The 24,796-nt window shown below is 37.6% G+C and overlaps 1 protein-coding gene across 3 annotated transcripts in view; it reads left to right on the top strand.

Moving 5' to 3' along the window:
- Window positions 1–24,796, top strand: part of Ptn (pleiotrophin) — an 87,797-nt gene that overhangs the window by 41,269 nt on the left and 21,732 nt on the right. For all 3 annotated transcript variants that reach the window (XM_055602095.1, XM_055602094.1, XM_055602093.1), the window contains exons 2-3: window positions 22,018–22,134; window positions 23,069–23,242. In XM_055602095.1, the coding sequence (XP_055458070.1) occupies window positions 22,020–22,134; window positions 23,069–23,242 (289 nt within the window). In that variant the 5' untranslated portion in view covers window positions 22,018–22,019. The remainder of the gene's footprint in view (window positions 1–22,017; window positions 22,135–23,068; window positions 23,243–24,796) is intronic.

Consider the following 24,796-nt stretch of genomic DNA (forward strand, 5'->3'; position numbering starts at 1 on the left):
AAGGAAGGAAGGAAGGAAGGAAGGAAGGAAGGAAGGAAGGAAGGAAGGAAGGAAGGAAGAAAGAGCAGGCAAGCAATGAGTGCTGCTTTTGGAAACTTTCATTATCTTTTGTACATTTTAGACAGCAAAGAAACTGTTCGGCTTTCTAACTATGGCAAACTTCCCACAGGATGACAAGCGGAACCAAAGTAAGATGTCTAAAGGCCTCTGATCTGCCTAGGTTTTTCAGTGTCTGATGGAGGCCAGGAATGTTGGGCCAGCTCAGATACTCATGAGAATAATCGTGTCTCTATGTTTCCATGGTGTGTCATTATGGTTAAGTGGTGTGGTGCCTGGTATTGCTCCGCCAGAGGCTGCACACAGTCCCTCTGTTCAAAGTCTCCACCTCTCTTTCACCCCCTGCCACCACAGAAACACTCAAACAATCAGGCACAGCACATGCGCAGTGGCGGCTCTATTTTTAATTAGTTTTAATGACTCTTGTAACATTGTTTCACTGAAAAAGCAGGTGATAGCAACCCCTCCCAAGTCAGACAACTGAGAACTGTATGAAGAGCCAAACCAAACTTCTCTAACTCTTTTTATATATTTCTACTACATGGCAACGTATCTAGAACTCTTCGTTATCTCCTTTCTTCACCAGCCTTACAGTTGTTTTTATTAGTATTAAATTCCTACTTGGTTTTAGTGTTTTCTCAAAATTGTGGAATTTTGATAATTTTCACCATTTTTGGTTGCTTACAGATGATTATTACTCATGATGATTATTATAAATGATAATGGCAACAAGGTTCACGGAATATCATGGTTTCACATATTGATACTGACCTCGATGCTACAGTGCTGTCTGAAACAGGGCACGGATTATTTTTCACATTGACATCTAAGAAGTGAACAATTCTGTAGGGTTTGTTTGTTCTCTTCATTTACTGAGGAAGTGAGGAACTTGACCAGAGATATCTGGCTTCCTGGTTAGTCTCTGCCACGTCATATAGCATCGTGTTATCCATGTTTGTACCTCAAAATACAACTGACCCCACAAGAACAGAAAAGAAGAGGTCTGAGAGGGGCCAAGCTGGCTTATAACTCCTAAGTCTCTTCATCCATTTGCTTCACAGTTTTGTGTGTATTGGAGGAGGCAAGCCTCCCTCAGTGTGGTTAAACACCAGTTGAATGGGAAAACAAAATTACACATACAGTGTAATTCCCATGGATGACCTTGTATTTTCTTATAATCACATCCCAAAAGAATGGTAAAATTAATTTTAATAATATATTGTAATATGTATTTTAACATGGATTCAATTTAAAATAAAGTATTTAAAATAGCACCTTAGAATTAAAAATAATTATTGCAGACAACATGAATACTCATAATTCAATGTTATCATGCAACCAAAAACCATTTCATTTTTGACTCAAATTCAGGCATTCAGAATTATACTGATTGGCTTATTTCCTGATATTTTTCAAGTTTCAAGTTTAAACTTCTTAAAACATAAAAGAATACAAATGAGATACTATGCAACCATCTGTATTACAGTATCTTTGGAATTCAGGTTGATAAGCACATATCTCAGTTCACATTTCCAGTGGTGACAGTCACACAGGACTAGTGGCTATTTTAGAACACTGTGAGATTCTAAGCAAAGACCAGGCACTGTACTAGACAGTGAGCTCCTTGCTCATGTCACTGTGCCTGAGATACTGTGGTGACTGTCTGCTTTGAGACCATACTTGTGTGAAAGGCCAGGTTTGATGGCCGAAGAAAAATTTGCTCATTATTCATTTGTATTTAGGCTCTATTGAAGTAAAAACTGATCGTGCTCAATTCTTCAGCACAGCTGAACCTTGAATAAATGAGTCCATTATTGATTGAATATGTAACTGTGTTTGAGGTATTTTCTGCATTCTTTGGCTTTCACTGTCTTTCACACCTGATGTGATCATCACTACAGTAGTTACTGCTTCTGTAGCTACAAGGGGCCAATGACTACCATGTGGAACAATAGTTCTCTAGCTTGTTAGGCTACCATGCTAACGTAAACATCAGCATAAACCAACAGATGGATGTCCCAGGAAGATTCCTTTTTTTATGCTTGTCAAATTCTCTAGAAGATGTTGTGAATGTGTATTTCTATTTGCCACATATGCACATGAATATTCCTATACCTAGAAGCACTGAGAAGAGAAAGTCAAGACACAATCAATAATGGACTTTTCAGTAATTACAACTTGGCTAGCTTTCTGATGGCTCGGGTAGGTGACAGGGAAACTTGCAAGTAGGCCAGATGCTCTTGGTGGAGCATGAGATGTCCCAATGGGAAACAAGTAATCCTAAGTTGGCATTTGATGAAATCCTCCTTGACTGCCAACCGAAGTAGCCAGCTATTAACTTTACAAAGAAAAGTTATACTCAGGAACAAGCCTGGTGGACACTGTGATTCAAAAGGCACCCTACCCCAGCCAAAGGGAGAGGAAAAACAAAGCAAAACTAAACAAAACTTAACAGCCAGTGGACCTGGAAGTAGGCTTGGTTTCTCTTGGAGCAGTGCTTCTCTACCTTCCTAACACTGCAGCGCTTTAATACAGTCCTTTATGTTGTGGTGACCCCAACCATAAAATTATTTTTGCTGCTACTTTGTAGCTGTAATCTGCTACTGTTATGAATTGTAATGTAAGATCTGGGTTTTCTGATTGTCTGAGGTGACCCTGTTAAAGGGCTGGGTTGCACCCACTGGTTGAGAACTGTGGGCTTCTGAGGAAGGAATACTGCCTTAAATTTAGTACACGTTATCTTCATGGGACTCAACAGTTCTCCTAAGCAGGTGGGGCTGATCACCTCAGCTAAAGTGTAAAGAAACTCCTTTCACTGAGCAATGGAAACCTAAGCAACAACAATGAAAAGATAGATGTGCAGCTACTCCAAGAAGCCTTCATATACCTTCATTAATATCTGCCTGAGTTTGGCTTCTTCCAAGGAAGTAAAAACAAACAAGCAAACGAACCAAAACCAAAACCAAACAAACAAACAAACAACAGATGGAAGTCAGTAGCATTTGCAAGTGCATAAGTGTATATGCAGGAACAGGATCATGGCATGTATTAAAGTTGGTCAATATACCTTCCATGGCATGCCAAAATCTTTCCTTTAGTTTTTTAGAGCAAGTTATAAACATTTTATTTGGCAATGTAGAAAGCCTTTGAACAGCTAAAATCATAAGTGCTATTGTTATAATTAATTCAATGTCAGTGTTTTGCCCTTTCTCATCATTGTTTCATATCTGCATTAAACTGTTCCATTAAAAAGTCTGATCAGACAGAGCAAAATGGTTGTGAAACTATGCCATATGGTAATATAATGGTGAACAAATGTTACCATGAATTTGTCTAGATCCTTACATGGTACAACACCAAGAGTGAATCCCACTGTAAACTCTGGGCTATGGATGAAAGTGGTATGTGGATGCAGGCTCATTGTGGCAAACGGACCTCTCTCGTGCGGGATGCAACTAATAAAGAATGCTACGTATAGGTAGGGGAGGGGATGTATGTGGAATTCCTGTGCTTTTCTCAGTTCTGCTGTGAATCTGAACTTGTCCTAAGGAAATCCATTAAAAGAACAAGCAAGGAAAGTCTATCAGTCTACCATATGCCTGAGCCTGTGTTTGGGAGAATCATTTAAAAACTTTACCTCTCAAGACACATCTGTCTTTCTCAACACCCCTCCTTAACGATTTTCACCCCAAGATACTAGCATCTGAAATATGCCAGTTGGGAAATTTTATTAGTTAAATGCTGCTGGCTTATAAATGTACTCAGGGATGCCTGATTCCTCTTCACTAGTTACACTGGTGGTGAGCGAAAGACGTTCACATCAGCACAAACTCATACAAGTTCCCTCTTTCCACTCCATCTATTTATAGGTACTTTCCTATCTCTAGCATCCCTCAACTCTACTCCTCTGCTGGGTCCGTCACAACACCTGTGTTGGCTTAACTATTTACAAGCCCAGGTATAGCTGTCAGAAAGGAAAGAGCCTTACAGAAGGTGGAAAAGGCTCTGGACTTATTGGTAGAGACAACAAGGCTCCTGATATGGCATTGCTACCAACAAGCTTGACCTATCTATGAGGATAGAATATTCGTTTTCAGAAGTTGGTGCAATAGGGGAGTCAAAACTGAGTTATAGAAATGGGATGCATCTATATGGTAGGACTATTTTAGAATACCAGTCTGCCCAGGCAATACCACAATTCATAATGTCCCCACAATTTACTGTTTGCTAGTCCATCTAATTGTGGACATTTATGCTGGTGTGTTTTATGTGAATTTCTTCCTTGCTCCTCATTTTTTTTCTCAAGGGCATTTGCATATATATCTTTTCATATGTATTTTTGCATATGTATTTTCTGTCTCAAGGATATTTGCATGTGTATTTTTTGTTGACTGCTATTATCAGTTTGTTTCAATCACTGCTGCTTCACCTTCTTGGTTTTCTTTGGCTTTTTGAAATTCCAGGCATATGTTAAAATCACCTTATCCTATTCCCAAAACTACACAAATAAATAAACTAAGGATGACATAAAATTACTAAAGTTTTGAGAGACCTGTCATTCACAGTATTGAGCATGCTAACCTATTGACATGAGTAGAAATAGGAATAGAACTTGTATTTTGTTTGTTTTGTCAATAATATTTCAAGGGGCTAGAGAGATGGCTCAGTGATCATGAGCACTGTCTGCCCTTTCAGAGGTTCTGAATTCAATTCCTGGCAACCACATAGTGGCTCACAACCATCTATACTGGGATATGTTGCCGTCTGCTGGCACGCAGTTGTACATGAAGAGAGACTGCTCATATGTGTAAAATGAATAAATAAATCTTTTAAAAATTAATATTTAACTTATTTCTTTATAGAAAATTTGAATAATGTTCATTAATTTTATTCCAAGGTATTGAATTTTGTGATAAATGGTTTCAGATATTAATTTCATTTTAATTATTTGTTAATGGAATATTAAACTACCTTTAAGCTTTATATGTTAATATGTTATTCTGCACACTTCAGAACCTAAGTTACTGGTTCTAACAAGACTTTGACAAGATTTTGATATTATTACTTAGAATATCTTAAGTCTTAAATAACTTATTTTTTTTATTCTTGTTTGTCATCTTTAATATTATTTAATCTGGTGTAAACTGATATTTTATATTAAATCTATGGAACTGAACATTCGTTTTTTTCCTTCCTACTATTTGGAATAAAGCTATTTTATTTCATAGATACTTCAGGTAAGTAAAACTCCAAAATACTGGGATATTTCCTACTCCATGTACTCATGTACTGTCTCCCATGTACTTTATCATAAAAAAATCCTGTTTAAAGCACAGTATTAAAATAAATACTTGCTACTAAAGGCTATTAAAATTTTCATGTGATTTTTATTTTTTCATTTTACATCAATGCAGATTTAAATTAATGTTTAAAAATCTTTGCACTATTGAAATAAACTTCACTTGGTTATAAAACATAAATTAAGACACTAAAAGGAAGCGTGGGAAGATATTCTGTGGTTTGCTACATTTTGAGAAGAGGAATGCAAAATGGATTATAAATAGCAGCTTTGTCAACACGCATAAGTGTGCATGTAAATTAAAGACTGAAATAATTGAATTATTTTGACAGGATTAGACCAAAGACTTGTTCTTTCTCAAAATTTAAAAGGGTTGTGTTATTTCACATTGTGATGATCAATTTTTGTTGTTGTGGAAGATGATTACACTGTATCAAAATCACCCACCCATGGGCTCTAAATAGAATAGTTTCCATCCATGACAACAGACAGAAGTTATAAGGTTCACGTTTACTGGAACTATTTTGGGCAATCAGGGTTACTCAGGCTTGTTGGGAATCCAAGTTTTGGACTTTAGGCCTGAAGGAATGTAAAGAGTGAAGGACATAGAGGTGGGTGCTTGTGGACATGGTCCTAGCGAGGTGGCCAAGTCTGTATGTCAAAGGAACCCTAAACATTTTTATCTCACTGCCTTCCACTAGACACTTAAAGGTGTCAGTGACTGGCATTTTCATAGTCCTTAAGAGAAAATGAAGAACAATCTGCCTCAGCTTATTTTGTTAGATTATTTTTTTATGACACCTACACTTAACAGAGAGAATATAAGAGTTTCCTTGGTCTTTCTTCATCCTGCACCATACCTGATTAAGTCTTGGATGGTCTTTGGGACATTAACTAGCAGTTGCTACTGAAGTCAAAACAGGTGAACCAGAATTGAGGAATATAGAATACACGGTGCCAGATGTGTTATTGAGAACAAAGAGACTTGATAATGAGATCCTTACATGAGATCCTCAATCTTCATGAAGACTCTTAGGTGTTTAATAATGGCCCTGCTTCTCTGACATAAGACCTAGGGACAGTTTCCGCCAGGCCATATACAAAATATACAAAATATAACCAAGTTTAGTGTCATTTTTTAATAATCAATGTTTTATATCAAAGAGTAAAATTTAAGTTAGAGATGGATCAGCAACTAAGTACACTTGCAGCTCTTCCAGAGGACCTGGCCTCAATTTGCAGCACCCACATGGTAGCTCACAACTGTCTGTAACTCTATTTCTAGGAGATCCTACACTCTTTTTCTGGTCTCTATGGGCACCAGGCATAAATCATACATTACACAGACAAAAAGCATCTATACACACTAAATTTAAAAAATTTTTAAATAATAAAATATTTTAAAAAGTTTTCATTAAAGTGCAGAAAAATAGAAAAGTATTCAAAGGAAAACAAAATGTTCCACATTCTGTGAATAACTCTAAGGATCCAAGGAAAAGCTCAATATTGTACATGTGCGTGACTGTGTGCAAAAGTGTGTAACTTTCTAAAAAAGGTGTCATTCTGTACTCATGGAGTTCGTAATTATCATTTTCTTAAACATGAACTCTAAGTAAGATGTGAATAACTATAATTGCATTTTAATACCTACATGTAATTCTATTTTACAGATGTCTTAACCAATTTTTTATTGGCTGTTTAAAGTTTTTCATGATATACCTGAAATCATTGTGGAGCTTGTTTCAAGCTTTTACAGCACCAGTTTAAAACATGTTTAAAGGAATCTTTAAAATGTTCTACATTTTACAAGAGGTAGTAATGTTTGACATAGGAGAGAAATAATTATTCCAAGTCTTTTAATTATATTTTCTATTGTAGTATATATATTACTTTCCATTACATACCTATTATTTTATTTCTTGAAATAGGAAAAGAGAAAGGAAGAGTAACATAATTTTGTGTATTGTCAAAGTATTGTCAACCTTGAGAGTAAAGTGTGCTTTTTAAGTTAAAAAGATGTCAATTGTCATCTACTGCTCATTCCATTTCACTGCAAGCCTGTGGCTGGTCTTGCCTTAGCCATCCATGCATTGCTCCTATGCAAATCTTACACTGTCAGGAGAATTAATATGTTCTTTTTCTACTGAATTGGGTTATAACAAGGCTCAGGTGATAAACAGGTGTAGAATCACATTGAACATAGTGAAGCCGTATTTATATATCATTATTAACAAGATTGTCATTGTTTACTTAGAAGTTCACATGATCAGATGACCAGAGCAATTTAATGGACTTGTCATTGATTGATACCTCACTAACATTATCCAGTAGTGTGCTTGCAGAAACTTGATAAAATACTAGTTATGGCTTAGCACTGTTGTTTGGTGATTGTATTTGGAAATTGTTCTTTTCTGCTTTGTTATCAATTACTATAAAGTTGATTGCTTAAAGCAACAGCCCTTTATTAGCTTACATTTCTGGAAAATAGACATTTGGACAAGAGATAGTTGGGTTCCTGGCTTAGGGATTAGGTTGTTTTGGTTCTTTTTGGAGATTATATAGAATACTCTTTTCCTAGCAATATTAGGTTTTCATCACTATAGCAAACACTGAAGAAAAACAATGTAAGGGAAAAACGGTTGATTTTGATTCAGTTTTTCAGAGTTTTAATCCACAGTGAGGTCTTATGTCATGAGTCTGTGATGAGGTTGAACATCATGGCAATGTAGGGGCATGTGACAGAGGAGGCTGCCTACCTCAGGAGCAACGAATAAGCAAAGGGAGAGATGAAGTTGACAGGGCAAGATTAACTCTATGACTTACTTCCTTAAACTGGGCTCCACCTCCCAACAGTCCATTCAGCTATGAATTAATTGGATTATCTATTGATAAATTTCACATCATCAGGCCCCAGTCACCTGTGAGCAGTGACAGGTGCTGGGGACCAGGCATGCATCATGAGCCTGTAGAGATGTGCCATGAAAGCACCAACAGAGTAACACCAACACCTCAAATTGGTTGGTATTGAGGTTAGCAGTTGAGGGCCTTTCGTTCTTGCTGGCTCTCACATGGAGAAAAAAGAGATAGAGACAGAAACAGAGAGACATTCCTTGATCCATCTATATCAAAGCCTAAGGCCAAACACCTCTCACATTTTGAATTTTGATCTACCATGTTGTTGGCCACAAGGACCAGATTTTATAGCCTCTTGAGGTTGAGTGAGATCCACTCATATCTTTTTTACCAATTTTAAAATGAACAGACTTGGGCTCATGATTGCAACTGTGAATAGCCTCATAGCAGTTCTTATGTTAGTGGTTTACCAATTGATGAGGAGAAGGTTAATTGTTTGGAAAGACATCTTAGAATTCCATGTACTGTGTACCTGAAAGTCAGGATGCTTCATTTTCTTTGAGTCTTATCCCTGATTTTCCCTTCTGAAGAGACATCTTGTATAAAAGTCATCCACATGTTCAAGGTCTAAGGAGCCTGGAGAAAGCTGTTAACTTCAAAAGTTCTAATTCTGTTATAATCACTCTGTTCCTTTCCTTACTAGTCTTCAGAGTTTACCCTGAGAAAACAGCTAAACCAGCTTTAGGTCATGATTTTGCCACACCTTATATGAGCTGAGCAATAACTGTAACTTGCTTGAATCTTTTCTTTTTATGAAAAAGCAATATTACCTGCCTTGTAAGCTTTTTGTAGCTGTTAAAAAAAAACACTATATTCACTCAGTCCCAGTACAACACCTGCCTATACTGCAAAAAGTGAATAATAATCTTCATATTGTTTTAATGGGGAGACATACATTTTTTTGTGCCATGAGAGACTCATATTATTATCAGATTTACCTTATTTTTTTCCTTTTAGCCTTTTAAATTAGACTCATAACCTAGGTGACAGGCTAATTTTGTTTTTAGTACCTTTAGTTGACATGAGATGAAAGATTATATTACATATTGTTTTAGTTTTCTTCAGAACTGATGGGTCTAAAGTTTCCAAATCCACCGGCAGGCTTTGCTTCCCCCAAATAAGCAGCACCTTCCAGCCAGTGAAGACATGTATCTTTGACGTTGTGTCCCAGCACTAAATTGAAAAGCAGTTCTGGCTTTAGATAAAATTAAAAGGACATATTTGATGAGGAAGGTATATGATTTTTAAATTCTATGCTGCTAGAACCTGGTCACCTACCTTTGAAAGCAGTAACAGTAATTATACATCATGCTTAACCATACAAAAGAGCCTGGCAGTACTGCCATGTTTCAAGTCGCCTGTAACACATAGGAGGAAAATGAACTTGATATACATAAAGGGTTCTCGTTTGCTTCTAGGAAATAGGCATCTGGGAAGATAAAGCATTAAGTTTTGTTATCTCACAAAATTGTCGTATGCTTTCTCATTACACAATCACTTTCAGTGTTATTAAATGGCAAGTCAGTTATCCAGACACATTTTAAAGCCTTCTTCTGAATCAATCATCATGTTACTAATTTTACCAAGCTCTAATCTCTGTCTGGCCTTAAATGATCCAATTTACACTATTGAGGAGAGAATCCCCAAACGATGTAAATGTGTTCCTGACACAGTTGCTCGGGAGGTCAGGTTCTTACTACAGTTATTACCGAGAAGAGATCACTTTAAAATTCATTAAGTATAATCAATGCATCTTCTGTCTATCCTTCTATAAAGAACTAGCAGTTGATGATAATTGTCATCAACACCTTTATTAATAGGGAAGAACAGTTTTTTTTAGAAAGATTTATTTATTTTATGTATATGAGTGTTCTATCTGCATTTACACCTGCCAGAAGAGGGAATCAGTTCACATTATAGATGGTTGTGAGCCACCATGTAGTTGCTGGGAATTGAATTCATGACCTTTGGAAGAGTAGACATTGCTCTTAACCACTGAGCCATCTCTCCAGCCCCAGAAATACAGTTTTAAAAAGAAACACTAAACTGTGTCTTTGGTATGTAAGACATCAGATCTTCCAATTTTTAAATTTTATTTCTATTTTTTTAATCCACTTTACATTCTTGTTGTAGTCCCACTCCTCCTCGCCTCCCAGTGCCACCCTCCCTTACCTCCCCCCTTTCATCAGAAAAGCAGAGCTCCCTTTCTCATTCACCCTAGCTTATCATGAGGACTGAACGTGTCCTCTTTCCCTGACAAGGCAGTCCTGCCAGGGGAATCTGATTAAAAAGTTGGCAAGTGAGTCCATGCCCCCACTTCCCTTACTCCCTATGCATCACCCAATGTTTAGCTGTGAGGCTCAGCATCTGTTTTGAGGCACAGATCTTCCAATTTTTAACACATTAACAAACTATTCCTTAAAATACTTGAGTCTCTATTTTCTCAAGAGAGTCTCAATAGATCTATATTTTTATTACCCAATGTACTAAGTTAGTGAGCATTTACACTAGGGATTTTCTTATTAAGAATGGCTTTGTGAAAAAATAAGACTTTTACTTTTGAAGGGTAGATGTTTCCCTTTTGCTTCTTCTGTTAATTTCACTTACTAACCTACAATTTGAGCATGATATCATGCTACCACTCTGAGTTGCAATGATCACCTAGGCTAGAATAAGAATCTCTCCTAAAGAAGAGCTTCCTGTAGGCTGCTGTTAGGTAAGCCATAACTGCAAGGAGCTGAGGCTTCAGGAACCATAGATATTGGGGTTTCCTCAGTGAGCACAGTGCTTATGTCTTTGAATACTAAGGTTTTCAACAATTTTATTGTAGATTTTTTAAAACTTCTTTATTAATTACACTTTATTTACTTTGTATCCCTCCTGGTTTGGTTTTTTATATGTAGAATGTGCATGTCCACTTTTCTTGGAAATTAGATAATGGCTTGTAAGTGTGTGTGTGTGTGTGTTTGTGTTTGATGACTTCTGATGACATAAAGGACACCAGCACTGTGAAGGCTGTAATGCTTCCTTCATGCTGGGTTAATGGAAGTTATGTGTCTATAAGTTTTGAGAATAATTTCCTTTTAATTTTATACAGACGTCAACATCCTTGCGTATACATTTATTTTTCTTTAAATGTATTATACACTTGAAAACTGGTAGCCAAACTACAGACTTTACACATGTAATTCAAAAAACAATGAATAAGATCCCAAGAGTCAGTCTTTCAAATTTTATCCATTCATCTAGTCTGTTGATAAGGTGCTTTCCTGGCGATAGGGGTGGAAAGAGTATATAGACTGTTGATTCCTACCTACATGCAGTTGCAAGATATATTAGATTCCATCTAAAAATATCACCTTATGGTTGTAATAAGACACTAAGATCCAAGTTAGCAACTGGTTACAGCTTCAAGTCAAGTTAGAATTAGTACCTGCAGGTGATAATCTCCAATCCATTAGCAGGTGGTTCCCTGCTGCCTCAGCCACAGCAGATACATTATAATCAGGGTTAATTCTCATCTATCTGTCTGTGATTTGCAAGGAAGTCAGCCTAATTCCTCTCTGAAAAATAGTAAATGAAAACTTCAGAGTCAGAACTTCCTGACAGTTCATGTGCCTCAGAAATGTCAGGGACTGAATTGTTTAGTTTGTTTTGTTTTCCACTCACATTTCCATTTGCATATATTAAGTCTATGCTCGAGAAAACCCTTCCCTGGTCTTAGTGAGCCTCTGTAAATAAGTCGGTTAGATTTATCAATTTAAATGTGTTCAGTTGCAGAATTCTATAGTTACCTTGTTAGCCTCTTATTGATTTATTTCAGGTCAGTGCTGTATACCATTCAGAATATTATTATTTTTATATTACCATAATATTTGATTGATAGCCATCCCTATAAAAGCATTAATTTTTTATTATCATTTATTACAATTTGTTCAATTTGTATCCTGGCTGTGGCCCCTCCTTCATCTCCTCCCAGTCCCACCCTCCCTCCCTCTTCTCCTCCTATGCCCCTCCTCTAGTCCACTGATAGGGGAGCAGAGAATCATACCTCAACCAAGGACAATGCATGGAGAGGACCTAAAATCCCAGCTCAGATGTAGCCCATAGACTCAGTCTTTAATTGGAGCAGGGGCTTTCTCTGGCACAAACTCAGTGGCAGGCTCTCTGATCATTTCCCCCTGGAGGTGCAGTCTTGCCAGGCCATAGAGAAAGACACTGTAACCAGTCCTGATAAGACCAGAATATTATTTGTCTTGATTCTATTGTCAATGTGATTCCAGGTTATCACAATATCAATTACCTACACATTGAACCACAACTCTTTTAATGTTGTCATTGAAATTATTAATAGCATTTTTTTACAGAACAGATTCGTCTTTATTAATCTCAAGTTTAAGTTATTTCACTAGAATGTAGTCATCTAAGCTCATTTATTTTGTATTATAACTATAAAATAGGAAATTAACTATTACCTTCAGATGCATATGTTGAGAACACTTGTCAAATAATTTCCCCAAACCAAGATACCCAGAAGTGATAATGTCATTATTATTTAGGCATTTTCTTATAAAACTAACTACGGTTTGTTTGCTGTGAGTAAACCATCTTAATGTTCTTGTTATTCTTCACTGCTTTTCAGTAGTTATTTTAGACTGAAGACTGATTATTTCTAAAGAGGAGGGAAGGTCAGTGAATGGAGACATTGGTGCTCCTAAACCAAGTATGAAAAAGACTCATCTCCCCTCTTAAATGTGGAAACTGCCCTTCTTCGGAGTCTCTGAAAGGGGCAGGAATAGCTGACTCTTCCCATACTATATGAGATTTGATGTTAGGGCTCAGATTTTGGTTTACCAACTCCTCACACAGCAGATCTTTTGGTGAAAGGAGACTGCTGCTGTGCATGGGAGAGATGAGGATGGTGGGAATGAGGTCCATGTGACCATGCATGCAAAAAGCAACAATCGGATTTCTAAAGAATGGTGTGAGTAATTACACTCACCATCCTTAACTGCCCTGTCTTTAACTTCTAATAAATCCCATTCTAGTCTGCATACCTTGTTTAGTAGCCACTTTTCTCTGTCATGGCTGAAAGGATGAGGAAAAATGCTGAGAATGTGGTAGAGACAGTGGACAAAGATTCAGTACCCCGAGCAAACTACTGGGATGATCCAAATTTTAAACTAACCCATTGCACACTCTGACTACAGATGTCAGTAGGTCCCTAATGAAGTAAGTCTGCCAAGTTTCTAACAAGATTTTCCTTTTTTCCCAAAGCAACACTGCATAATCAGTGAAGCCTTTCCTTGAGTTCTGTTCTTCCTCTCCTAGTTCTTTATTTTTGTAGTCAATGAACTCAGCCTTAAATGAAAGCTAGAGTTGTATGAACTGAATCAACTGGAAATAGCAGCTGAAAAGCATGCAAATCGACAATGGCAAGGTCCAGCTCTTCCGTTCGTGAAGCAGAGGCTAGATTCAGTCCAAATGGCTCCCTGGGCAACTGTTCATTTATTGTAAGGCTTTGTTCCTGGTATGGAACCAGGCATTCATAACCCAGTATTTGCCAGCTTAACCAAGAAATTACACATCTTATTCTTGCCTGTGAAGCCTCAGTACTCACCTGAAACCTTCTTAATAATGTGAAAACTCTCTGGGGAGGGGATTTACAGCAATGTGTGTGTGTGTGTGTGTGTGTGTGTGTGTGTGTGTGTGTGCGCGCGCGCGCGTTTGTGAGGGCAGAGGCTCTGACATTTTCTGTTTTATTTAACTAAGCATAGGCCAACTACTAGAAGTGATTTTAAGTGGTCTGGGCAGCAAGCCTCCACTTTGGTACCGATGTGTCTTCACAGACAGTGAACATATATATCCCCTCCTCTCATCTTTACACACACACAAACACATACTTGAGGGTTAGGAAATTACTTATAATTTTTAAGACATCATTGGGCTTTTGTAGAAATGATTTAGCCAAGCTGTAAAGTTTGAAGAGCAAATATCTTGAACGAACAACTGTTACTTTAACATAGTATTGGTTCAGAGAGTATTTCTAGGCTGCTGGGTGCTGTGTGTGACAGAGCTGAAATATGGTGGCAGAAAAAACTAGTATGTAGTCAATGTGACATTGGCTCCCCAGTGTCTGAAAGGGTAGAAGAGAAAAGATTACACAGTCTTGTCAGTATTCCACACTGCATCTGGGGGCACCCTAAAGCCCATTCTAACCTGGGTCCATAGACAGCAGGGTTGTCCAGCCTAACGTACTGCAGGGCTTTATATTCTAGGAGGGATGGGACCAGAGCCTGCCTCCTTTTGATCAGTTCTTCCTTGTCTCGTGATGTTGTATTACTAGCTCATTTTACAGCCATCCTGGAACTATGAATGAGAAGAGTGAGTGAGGCTCCTAAAGAGATCCAGGCTCTTGCAGGTCATACTCACTTACCTCTCTGAGTTGACTGAATACTTTGTATCAGCCAATCAAAACATTTACATTCCTTTGTAAAATTATTAAATAGACCTTTTTTTAGTAGTTATTAATCTTGTAGCATATGCATAGGAGCTTTCCCTCTGCATTGGAGCTTGATACTGCCCTGAGAAATCCCTGCTTCACACACATCATAAGATCCACAAGACGTATCCTTCATTTTCCCCCAAATGCAGGATAGTGTGTGGTGCTATTTCTTTGCTTAGTGGCATGCCAGTGAACTTGAAAATCTGCATGCTGTTTTGTTAATTATGTTTTTAATTGAGTCACTTTGCCTGAGTGAGCAAAGTCACCAGCTATTAGAAATGTCGCTTGAACACAGTCGTTCATAAAGCAGCACTGAATTGTTTTAGAAAAGCATGAAAGCATAGTGGCACTCCTGGCAGTAATCCTTTCCATTTAGAGCTGATGTGGCACAGTTTGGAATACACTTTCTTACTGAGCTAGGCTGCATGAATACAGAGTCCAGTTTTTCCATCAACCTAGGATACTTAGTCATGACTTATTAATAACAGGAGTTGTGTACAGATAATGATGCCTCTTGTCAGTACTTTCCTTTGCTTTTTAATGCCCCAAATTTAAAAAGGTCATTTGAATTTCCTACAAGGAGACGTTGCTAAGAATATCAAACTATGTTTTTAAAATCATAAGAACATGATTTTAAAAAAGCACTTTTATATCTCATTAAATGTATGAGGTTTAGTCATTGTCTCTGTCTCCTTTGGGCAGTTTAATCTCTTATGTGCTGCTTTCCATGGAAACCGCATTTCATGGCTGAATATTTCCTGTGTCACTCCTACATGTGGCCTTTCTGCCTTGAGTCTCCTTCATTTCCTTCCTCCTTCGTGACGAAGGTTGTAACTTTTGTGCATTTCTTTCAAAATAAATGTGCAAGTAAGTGTGTAAACTGATAAAGAAAACATATCCCAGCTCTCTCCTACCCTTCATTCTATGGAGAACATGACTGCTTGGGCCTATGTACTCAGAGAAGACTGTTCATACATTTGCCACCGGGAAATAACACACTCCTGTCTCCTTTCTTGGCACCTTGCAAGACTGTTTTGGAGGAATCTGTTTCATATCTGCTGTTCATCTTCTCATGTATCACACACCTACTTCATTAAGAGGCTACAAAAACTAGTGAACTAATGAAAGTGTCCTAAACTATCACATTCTCTGGCAGGTGCAACTCTGCCATTGAGATAGCTCAGTGTGAGAGTTTTATGTTTTTAGGATATGTGTCATATAACATTAAATTCATGCATTATTTTATCAGTCGAATTGACATATGCATAGATACACTGGGATTTACTGTTGCACTCATCGCTATGCTATGTGTTCTGTGTTCATACTTGGGACACTTTCTGTGAAGACTTAGTGTTCTGAATAAATAAGCCCAAGAAGGCTGGAGTAAGTGATGACTTAGAAATATCATAAGCTAAATACGTGCCTTTATGAGATGGTAGGACTCCAAGGAAGTGGTAGAATAGATCAGTGAGATGTTAATAAAAATATAAAAAGAAAAATGACCAAAGAATAAGGAAAAATACAACCAAACTATTAAAAAAATCTCCTATATGAAAAAAAAATTCTCATATGTAATAGAGGAAGCAACAAAATGATTGTTCAATAAATTTGTAAAAAGCATGAAGAGAAAAGAAGGGTGTTGTATATGCCAAACAGACCTTTGGCTTAGAACAAGGCAGTCCCTAACAAGGTTCTGTACTTCCCAGAGAGAGTAGGGGCAACAGACTTAGTTGTTTAAAATAGCCCAGGTTCTTTAGCTTAGAAAAAGAGAGAGAAGATATATTTTAGCTCTGCTGGCAGAAAAGTGCTCTGCTCTGCACATCATCAGGTCGTGTTCTTCTGTGTCTGCATATTCCCACCTCTAGACTTCAGAGTGGCTTCGTGGCCAGCATCTGTTAAGATTCTTTACAGCATGCCCTCTGGGGATAGACATGTAATTAGCAAGCAAGAATAAAGCTTCATACAACCAACAAGTTTATTTCTGTACTACAGAAAGACAATTCCAGGTTCTTCTACCCAATTACAGTAGATAGACATTAAAGTGTTCTTGAAGAAACTAAAAACTTAAAATTAATTCTTTAATTTGTTTGAATATAGGTTAAAGCAGTAAAATTATAATATAGACAGTTCAAGTCATTTAACTCATTTGACCCACCAAATAATTAACAGACCTAGATGCCAGCCACATTATAAAGAAAATGTCAAATATTAACTATCAAATACATTCATTTCTTTTGAGTTCTTGTTGTTGACTTATTTTCCTTTTGTATTCTTATATACTTCTGTGTATTTAGCACTACATTTAAGCTGGGTAGTGGTGGCACACACTTCTAAACCCAGCATTCTGGAGGCAAAGGCAGGCGGATTTCTATGAGTTCAAGGCTAGCCTGGTCTTCAGAGCTAGTTTTAAGATAACCAAGAAAGAAACCCTGTTTCAAAAAACCAAAATCAAAACCAAACCAAAACAAAAAGAGCTATTTCCAAGAAACTTATACACTTTTTAAAGATTGATAGGGGCAGAGCTAAAAGGCTACATGCTTTTAGTCAAAGTGGATTTCCCATTATATCACCAAGCCAGAACACATGACAGAAATTTCTGGGGGTATTTTGTCTAAATAAGTACATGGTTGTCTTCTTTCTTTTCTTTAGAAAGGTAAATATTAATTAAATCTATAATATGTTTGTTTTGCTTTAATTTTTGAACTGTTGAGTCTCTTATGTTTGGCTAGTTGACTATTAGCAAACTAAGAAGTTGATGTTAAATTTAAGTAAACTGAGTGATTTAGAGATTTCAGCAGACTTAGGAGAACGAGGTCAAACAGGAGACATAAATGGCTAATTAAGGAATTCTAGAAATCATTCTGGGAAGGCTTCTATATCCAGTTGCTAATTTTAAGCTGAACGGAGGAATATTGAATTGGACCCAAATGAATAAATACCAAAATACAAAAAGTCAGATATATTGACTAAATGGGTTGTATTTTGTAAGAATGTAAAACACAAGAACTATAAGCCAATATCTGGCAAACATATATGTTAAAAACAAGTTAAAAGGTATTCAGATTTTTAAAAATTAGGTAAGTCTAAAACATATTTAAATAAAGCCCTCAAACATTATGAGGAAAGAATTTCTCTGTGATTTCCTATTGAGGAATGAGCTGTAGTTGGGAAAAGGAAAGTGCAAAGTCCCTTGATGTGCCTGGAAAAATACTCTATTTTTATGAAGCTTCACTCAGATATTATTTGTATGATCTTCAATATCTTATGTTTTATTTTGCAGTTTATAAGGTTAAAAAATACTGCTTCATAAGAGTTGAGGCAAGTAGAGCAAAAAATACCTAGTATAATCTAATGGTGTGAATGGATAAGGTGTGACATCTTTAACCATTTGCTGATCACTTTTATTTGCAATATGCTTTTGGAAAGAACAATGATTGTTTAAAGTCCATGGTTCAAAGGGCTAAGATATAATTTTAGCTTAAGAATTTACCCCTCTGTTTTAAGCTCTGACATTTTTCAAGATCAAAGTTTTAGGGACAACTTCTAACTACAGGGGCTTTCTCTGTCCAGCTACTTCAAATAAAAAGATGGGAGAAGGATGATTCTCCATGTAAAAAGGCACAGAACAGAATTGCAAGCTGAGGTGATTTTCCTCACTTCACACAGGCTGAATTGCATTGACACAGTTGCTAACTTTCAGTACTGAGCTCTGGACTCAGAGGACACACCATGAGTTAAGTTCCCTGAACTTGTGTTATGTTTCCAAAAAATTGAAGCAGAATGAATTTGTGTCCTAAGAAGGCTGAAGGAGCTGCTAGCTGATTCTAATTAAATCATGTCTCTGTTTTGTGTCATTTTGTTTGGTTTTGTTTTGATATAATGCAAAAAAGCCAAGTGTGATGCTTATTATATTTTTTAGTAAAAGAAAAGAGGATTTTGTATTAGACTTTTCAAGGCTGTGAAAAACAGTCAAATAGTTTAAAGAAGGAAGCATTTCTATTGGCTCACAGCTTCAGATGTTTTAATCTACGTTGGCTGACCCCATTGTTTTGGGGACTAAGGTGATGCAGAACATGGTGGGAGCATGTCTGCTCATGTCATGCAGGTAGGGAAGCAGAGAGAAGTAACAAAAGGAGTGTGGAGTAAGGTATGCTCTTCAAAGACATGCTCCCAGTGACACACTGCCTCAACAAGGCCCCACCTTCTACAGCTCTACTGTCTCTTAATATGCTTTTCAAAATTTTAATTCATTCATGGGTTAAGTCACGGATAAAGTCAGTCTTTCTGACAGTCCGCTCACCTTCTACTTGGTGGAGGTGGGGACCAAACCTCTAATTCATGAAGTGCACGTGATATACACACCACAGGGTTGTAGAGGTAATGCCAACAATGGAGTTCCTAAATTTCCTGATTATCTTGTCTGTATCCTGCAGCTTCTATAGAAAGTGTCTCTAGTACTTGTTTTTTACCAGCCCTACACCTTTTAATATAAAAAATCCACTCTTTTGGTATAAAAATGAGTTGAATTGGTTTTAATGTTTTGATTTGTTCAAAAACAGTCTGAAAAAAAAGTGGTAGAATTAAAGTTTGAATAAAATAGTTCTGCATCCCGATACTATACTACTTTCTCTAAACAGGTCACCAACGGGCTGTTTCCAGTATCCTGGTCTAGATTTACACCAGTATTGATCCTAGATTCCACTACAGTGCTTTAGGAAAGAGACCCTCCTTCCTGCACACTCTAATCATCTTTGCCTCAACAGAAGAGGGTGAGGTGTCAAAGTGAATGCTTTCCCCCAGTTAGTTTCTTTATATGTCATTGAGTTTCAGTCTTCATTGGGATAACTCAACAGAATATTATTATATTCCAGCATCCATTTATGGTAGTCCGCAGTTTCTAAAACACAGTGAATTATGTCTCTCAGGTCAAATATAATAAAGATGGCAGAAGGTGGCAAGAAAGAAATTTCTCAAAAGAAGTTGGCCAATTAATAACTTTGATTCTTCTGTTGTTTCTTTTTCTCAGTGTGAAAAATAATTCACAACTTCCCTAATTGCTTTGTGTGTCTGAAGGGGACATGTTCCTACTTCTACATTCTTCTGGTACCCAGAATGTTGGAGAACAAGCAGAATTAAGACATATGCAGGGGAAGATTTTGCTTTCATTTGATGCTGACGATAAACAGACGACTATTCAGATACTCATGAAAGCCGCTATGTGAACATACACTCTCTACTCACATATCTATTGTACCTGGGAGGCAGCAAAAAGTTAAATGAACGTTGTTTGGAGTACTCAAGTGGTATTAAATACTGTTTGACACACTTGATTAATTTTAATCATTCCACTTCTTTTTCTCTTCTTTTAAACCTTTATTCTATTTATCTTCTCATAAAAGCTGAGATACTAAGATATTGGCTAAATCAGGATGACTTCTGACCTCTTCATTGGCTACATTTATTAAGACTAGGGAAAATTGCTTGGTCAGAAAGTTTTCCCCAGAGTTGTGCTTTCTCAGTGGGATTTTTCAGACTCTCACAATAATCTGTCTAACATAAATAATTAAGGCAATTCACAGGAAATTTTTACACATGAAAGAAAAATCTAATTTGAAATCAAAATTGAAAAATAATGAATGAAAGAGTTAATTTGCCTTTAATGATTTCTCAAAAGTTTGAGGACAAAAGGTGTTTAGAATCCTTTGGGGAAACCATGGCTTCTGGTTGGTGTTTTGCCTAATCATTTTAAATGTCATAGGAAAAAGTGCGTCAAAGAGGTGCACAGCAGACTCATTTCTGAGCATTCTGACAAGCTGTCAAATGAGTGAGCCTAGGGTGGCTTTGTATGTCAATCATGAAATGAGAACTCACCTCAGATGTGCTGGGGACATCTCAGTGAGACTGTCATAGGAAGCCAGCAATAGGAAGAGCAACGTTGCCAGCACCAGAGTTTAGATGAAGATGTAGATGGAGATGAAAATGATGCTGAGTAGCTAAGCAGGGTTCATGCTTTAAAAACGCTAAGTGATAAAAATGTTAATTTTAGTCTATAGGTGAAATATCCATATTCATACTATCGAATTCAATCATTGATAGCGAAATAAAATACAACTCTCATAAGTGATAATTCTAACATCATGGAAATTGATGTTCCATGTGTATGATGTTCATGGTATCACTTCTGAGGTATTTATGAATAAGAAAGACAAGCTGAAAAACATAGTGATCTATAAAACACACATGTGCATGCCTATACAAACACACACACACACACACAAATGCACACTCACTAGTAGTTTTATTGTTCACCAAAGGGATCATAAAATCAGTAAAAACTAATCTATTGCAAGTTTTGAAAAACTATATCGCATACTAATAATAACTAAAGATTATTGCTACATAGTCATGTGATGTACACAACACCATCAACACAGCAGATGGAGGTAACTTTCTATAGTCAGCGGCTTCCTCCAGGATGTTAAGGCAAAGTGGTCATCTTGTCAGAGGGTTCTCACAAGTGTCTTTACGTTTACCAGGGATCTTTCTAGTGTTCTCTAGGGATTTTGGTTTATGTAAGATGGGGAGTATTTCATATTTTGAGCAAGTGTGATCACTGTTCCCCAGATCTGAAGATTTAGTGGGTCTTGAGGAAAGTCAGTTTATAAATTGATAGTATGCCAGCTCTACTTCTGGATTTCGCTCTAATGCATAGTGGGATAATGATACTATGTAAGAAGTGAACATGAAGAGAAAAGAATCAGCGCTACCACTCATTGCCAAGTATGCCTAAAGATAAAAACCAGTCAGCCCAGGCTAATGTAGGCCATCTTTGCCATGACCATTCCAATGGGCCCCGTGACTGCAATGCCATGAATGTTTCTAGGAATTGCCAGACATCCTGAAGATGGCTGTTATTACCAAGAGATGCAAGCAGCAAGAAAGACTGTAGGGATCTGTTCAAGAACATGCTTTAAAATTCTTCTGCTCTCACAACCCCAGAGTCATATGTAACAAATGGCTGTGGAGTCTGATATGAAGAATGGTTGGATATTGTCAGTGACCCTGTGACTTATTGGTATTTGCAGCTATTGGGGAGAAATAATAAAATTCTGCTTTCAATAATCAATACAATTTCTTAAAATCTACTCTTCTAGAAGTTTCATCTATAGTGCTTCATCAGGGAGTTGAATCCTCACCCTGTCTTAGTTTGGAATCATCTTTCTCTCTTTCTCTTCACTTCCAGAAATGTCATCCCAACAGTACCAGCAGCAACGTCGGAAATTTGCAGCAGCCTTCTTGGCATTCATTTTCATCTTGGCAGCTGTGGACACTGCTGAGGCTGGAAAGAAAGAGAAGCCAGGTAAGCAGTGGGGTCATAAAGAGATGCTGTTCCCCTGCAGGCGAGATGCTTCATTGGTTGTTCCCCACACCGATGAGAGATGCTTCATCGGATGGTCCTCATGCGGATGAGGGATGCTTCTATTTCCACCCTCCATGTTTACCTTCGCTTTGATTATTTAGGGAAACGCTGAGTGAGGCTTGTCTCATGTTTTGTTGGCATAGTCGTGAATGGTCTGTCTAGGTTTATGACCTATACAACATTTCTACTGTGTCATTTTATCTACAGGATAAAATCATGCCATCAATTTGCAGTGAGCTTGCCAGGCTGACAACTATGACATATGATAGGCATTTTCTTTTCTTTTTCATAAGCTACTTAGAAGTTTTAAATTTTTTACAGAAATCTTTCTTTATTTTCTTAGAATAGTATCTCACACTCTCAAAGGTTTCATCAGAGACACACAAACCTTCACATTGCATCTGATACAAGGGTGATACTCAGCTCTCTGTTACCGCAGTCAAACACCTGAGGAGTGGACTTAAGAGAGAGAGGGCTTTATTTCCCTTAGGGTTTCAGAGATATTAGCCCATCACAGCAGACATGCATGCAGAACAGCTCCTGTCATGGTGGGCAGACAGGAGGCAGAGTGGAAATACCTTCACTCAAAAATATTTGTTTCTGAAAAAATGTCAATGAGTCTGTCTATCCCACACTTGACTTAGCAGTATTAGTTTTGTCCCCAACCCCCTTGTTTTCTGTTTCTCTCTTAATCATGCATTGACTTTATTATTGAGAAAGCATCTGTCATGTTCCTGCTGTCTTTCGGAACAATGCAGAGAGAGGTAGAAGTCATAGACTCCGCAGTCGAGGTGCTGAGGTACAAACTTAGTCATCATATCCAGGAGTCCAGGACATTTCTGGATGGTGATTGCTTTTGTTTCCTTCCTTGCAGAGAAAAAGGTGAAAAAATCTGACTGTGGAGAATGGCAATGGAGTGTGTGTGTGCCCACCAGCGGGGACTGTGGACTGGGTACCCGGGAGGGCACTCGCACTGGCGCTGAGTGCAAGCAAACCATGAAGACCCAGAGATGTAAGATCCCCTGCAACTGGAAGAAACAGTTTGGAGGTCAGTCTCACCCTGTGCTCCTATTGCTCTAATCTACTATTATAAAATAATTTGAAATTTTTCTATCAAATTTTTCCAAGGCAAAATAATGTTTATATTAAATTAAACAAATGTATTTCCCTAGAAACAAAGTGGCCAGACAGCTTGCCTCTCAGGTTTGGCACTAGGATGTCAGGGACTGGGTCTTTATTACACTTGTTTGTTTTTGTCTTGTACTGAGTAAGATAATTAGCAATATCCTTGGAACTTACCATTTTCACCATAATACAACCCACTCTACCAGACAGAAAAAACTGGCCAAAAGTCATTTGGTAGTAGACAGAAGGGGAGGAGGTCTTCCTCTAACAGTGGACTATGGAAGGGGCATGGGGGGAGAAGAGGGAGGGTGGATGGGACTGGAAGGAGAAGACAGAGGGGGCTACAGCAGAGATACAAAATGAATAAATTGTAATAAATAAATTAAAAAAGAATCATTGTTTATACAGGCATAAAATACGCACTGTTGCCCACCCAGCGAAGTTCCTGTTTCCCCTTCTCCCCCCTTCACTCTCTACCTTCCCTTTCTTTGCTTATCCCACTTCTTCACATCCCACGCTATTATCTTTCTTTTATCCATTGCTGTCCTCCACATAAGGTTGATTATAGATTCATTCACTGACTCCAACAGGCCTTGTCACAGCCAGTGTTCGTAGATTTTTGTCTTACTAATTATAGTCACGTTCATGCTGTTCTGATCTATCTACTTGAGACAAGTTCTCTAGACACTTCCAACTTAAATTCAGTAATCTACATTTTAATCTTGAGCCCATTATTCAACATTTCCATTTTAACCATGTACATTCATCTACATGGGCAATATTCAACCTGTGTGTTGAGACCCATTTGGGGGTCAAATGACACCTACACAGGGGTCACCTAAGACCATTGGAAAACACAGATATTTGCATATGGTTCATAGCAGTAGCAAAGTTACAGATATGAAATAGCAAGAAAAATAATTTTATGGTTGGCGATCACCACAACATGTGGAGCTGTAGTGAGTGATTGCAGCATTCCAGAGATTGAGAACCACTACTCTGCAGGGTGTGTGTGCTGTGTATTGTGTAGTGGTCATGTACATTTGCATATCTTTGGGTGCATAAATGTTTAGGTGCACATGTATAAGGGTGTATGTGTGGCTACCAGAGGTTGGTGTTGGCTGTCTTCCTCTTGCTCTCCTATTCATTTTCTGAGGCTGTTATTTTTTTTTTGTTTGTTTGTTGAATCTGGAACTCAGTGATTTTACTAGTCAAGGTAGTCAGTGATCCCACCAGAACACTGGGACAGCAAGTGGGCTACCACATCTGCCCAGATTTTTATGTATATTCTGGGGATCCAGACTTTGATCCAGTATGTGCATGAAGCAAGCCCCTTATCCACTGAACCACCTTTACAGTGTTCCTGTCCCAGTTGAAAAATCCCAAGTGGCTTTTCCTTCTGCATCACTACTGTTTTTGTGGGTTCTTTGTCTATCTATCTATCTATCTATCTATCTATCTATCTATCTATCTATCT

This window comes from Psammomys obesus, unplaced genomic scaffold (genome assembly GCF_907164565.1).
Source record: "Psammomys obesus unplaced genomic scaffold, mPsaObe1.curated_primary_1811, whole genome shotgun sequence".
Classification (NCBI taxonomy): Eukaryota; Metazoa; Chordata; class Mammalia; order Rodentia; family Muridae; genus Psammomys; species Psammomys obesus.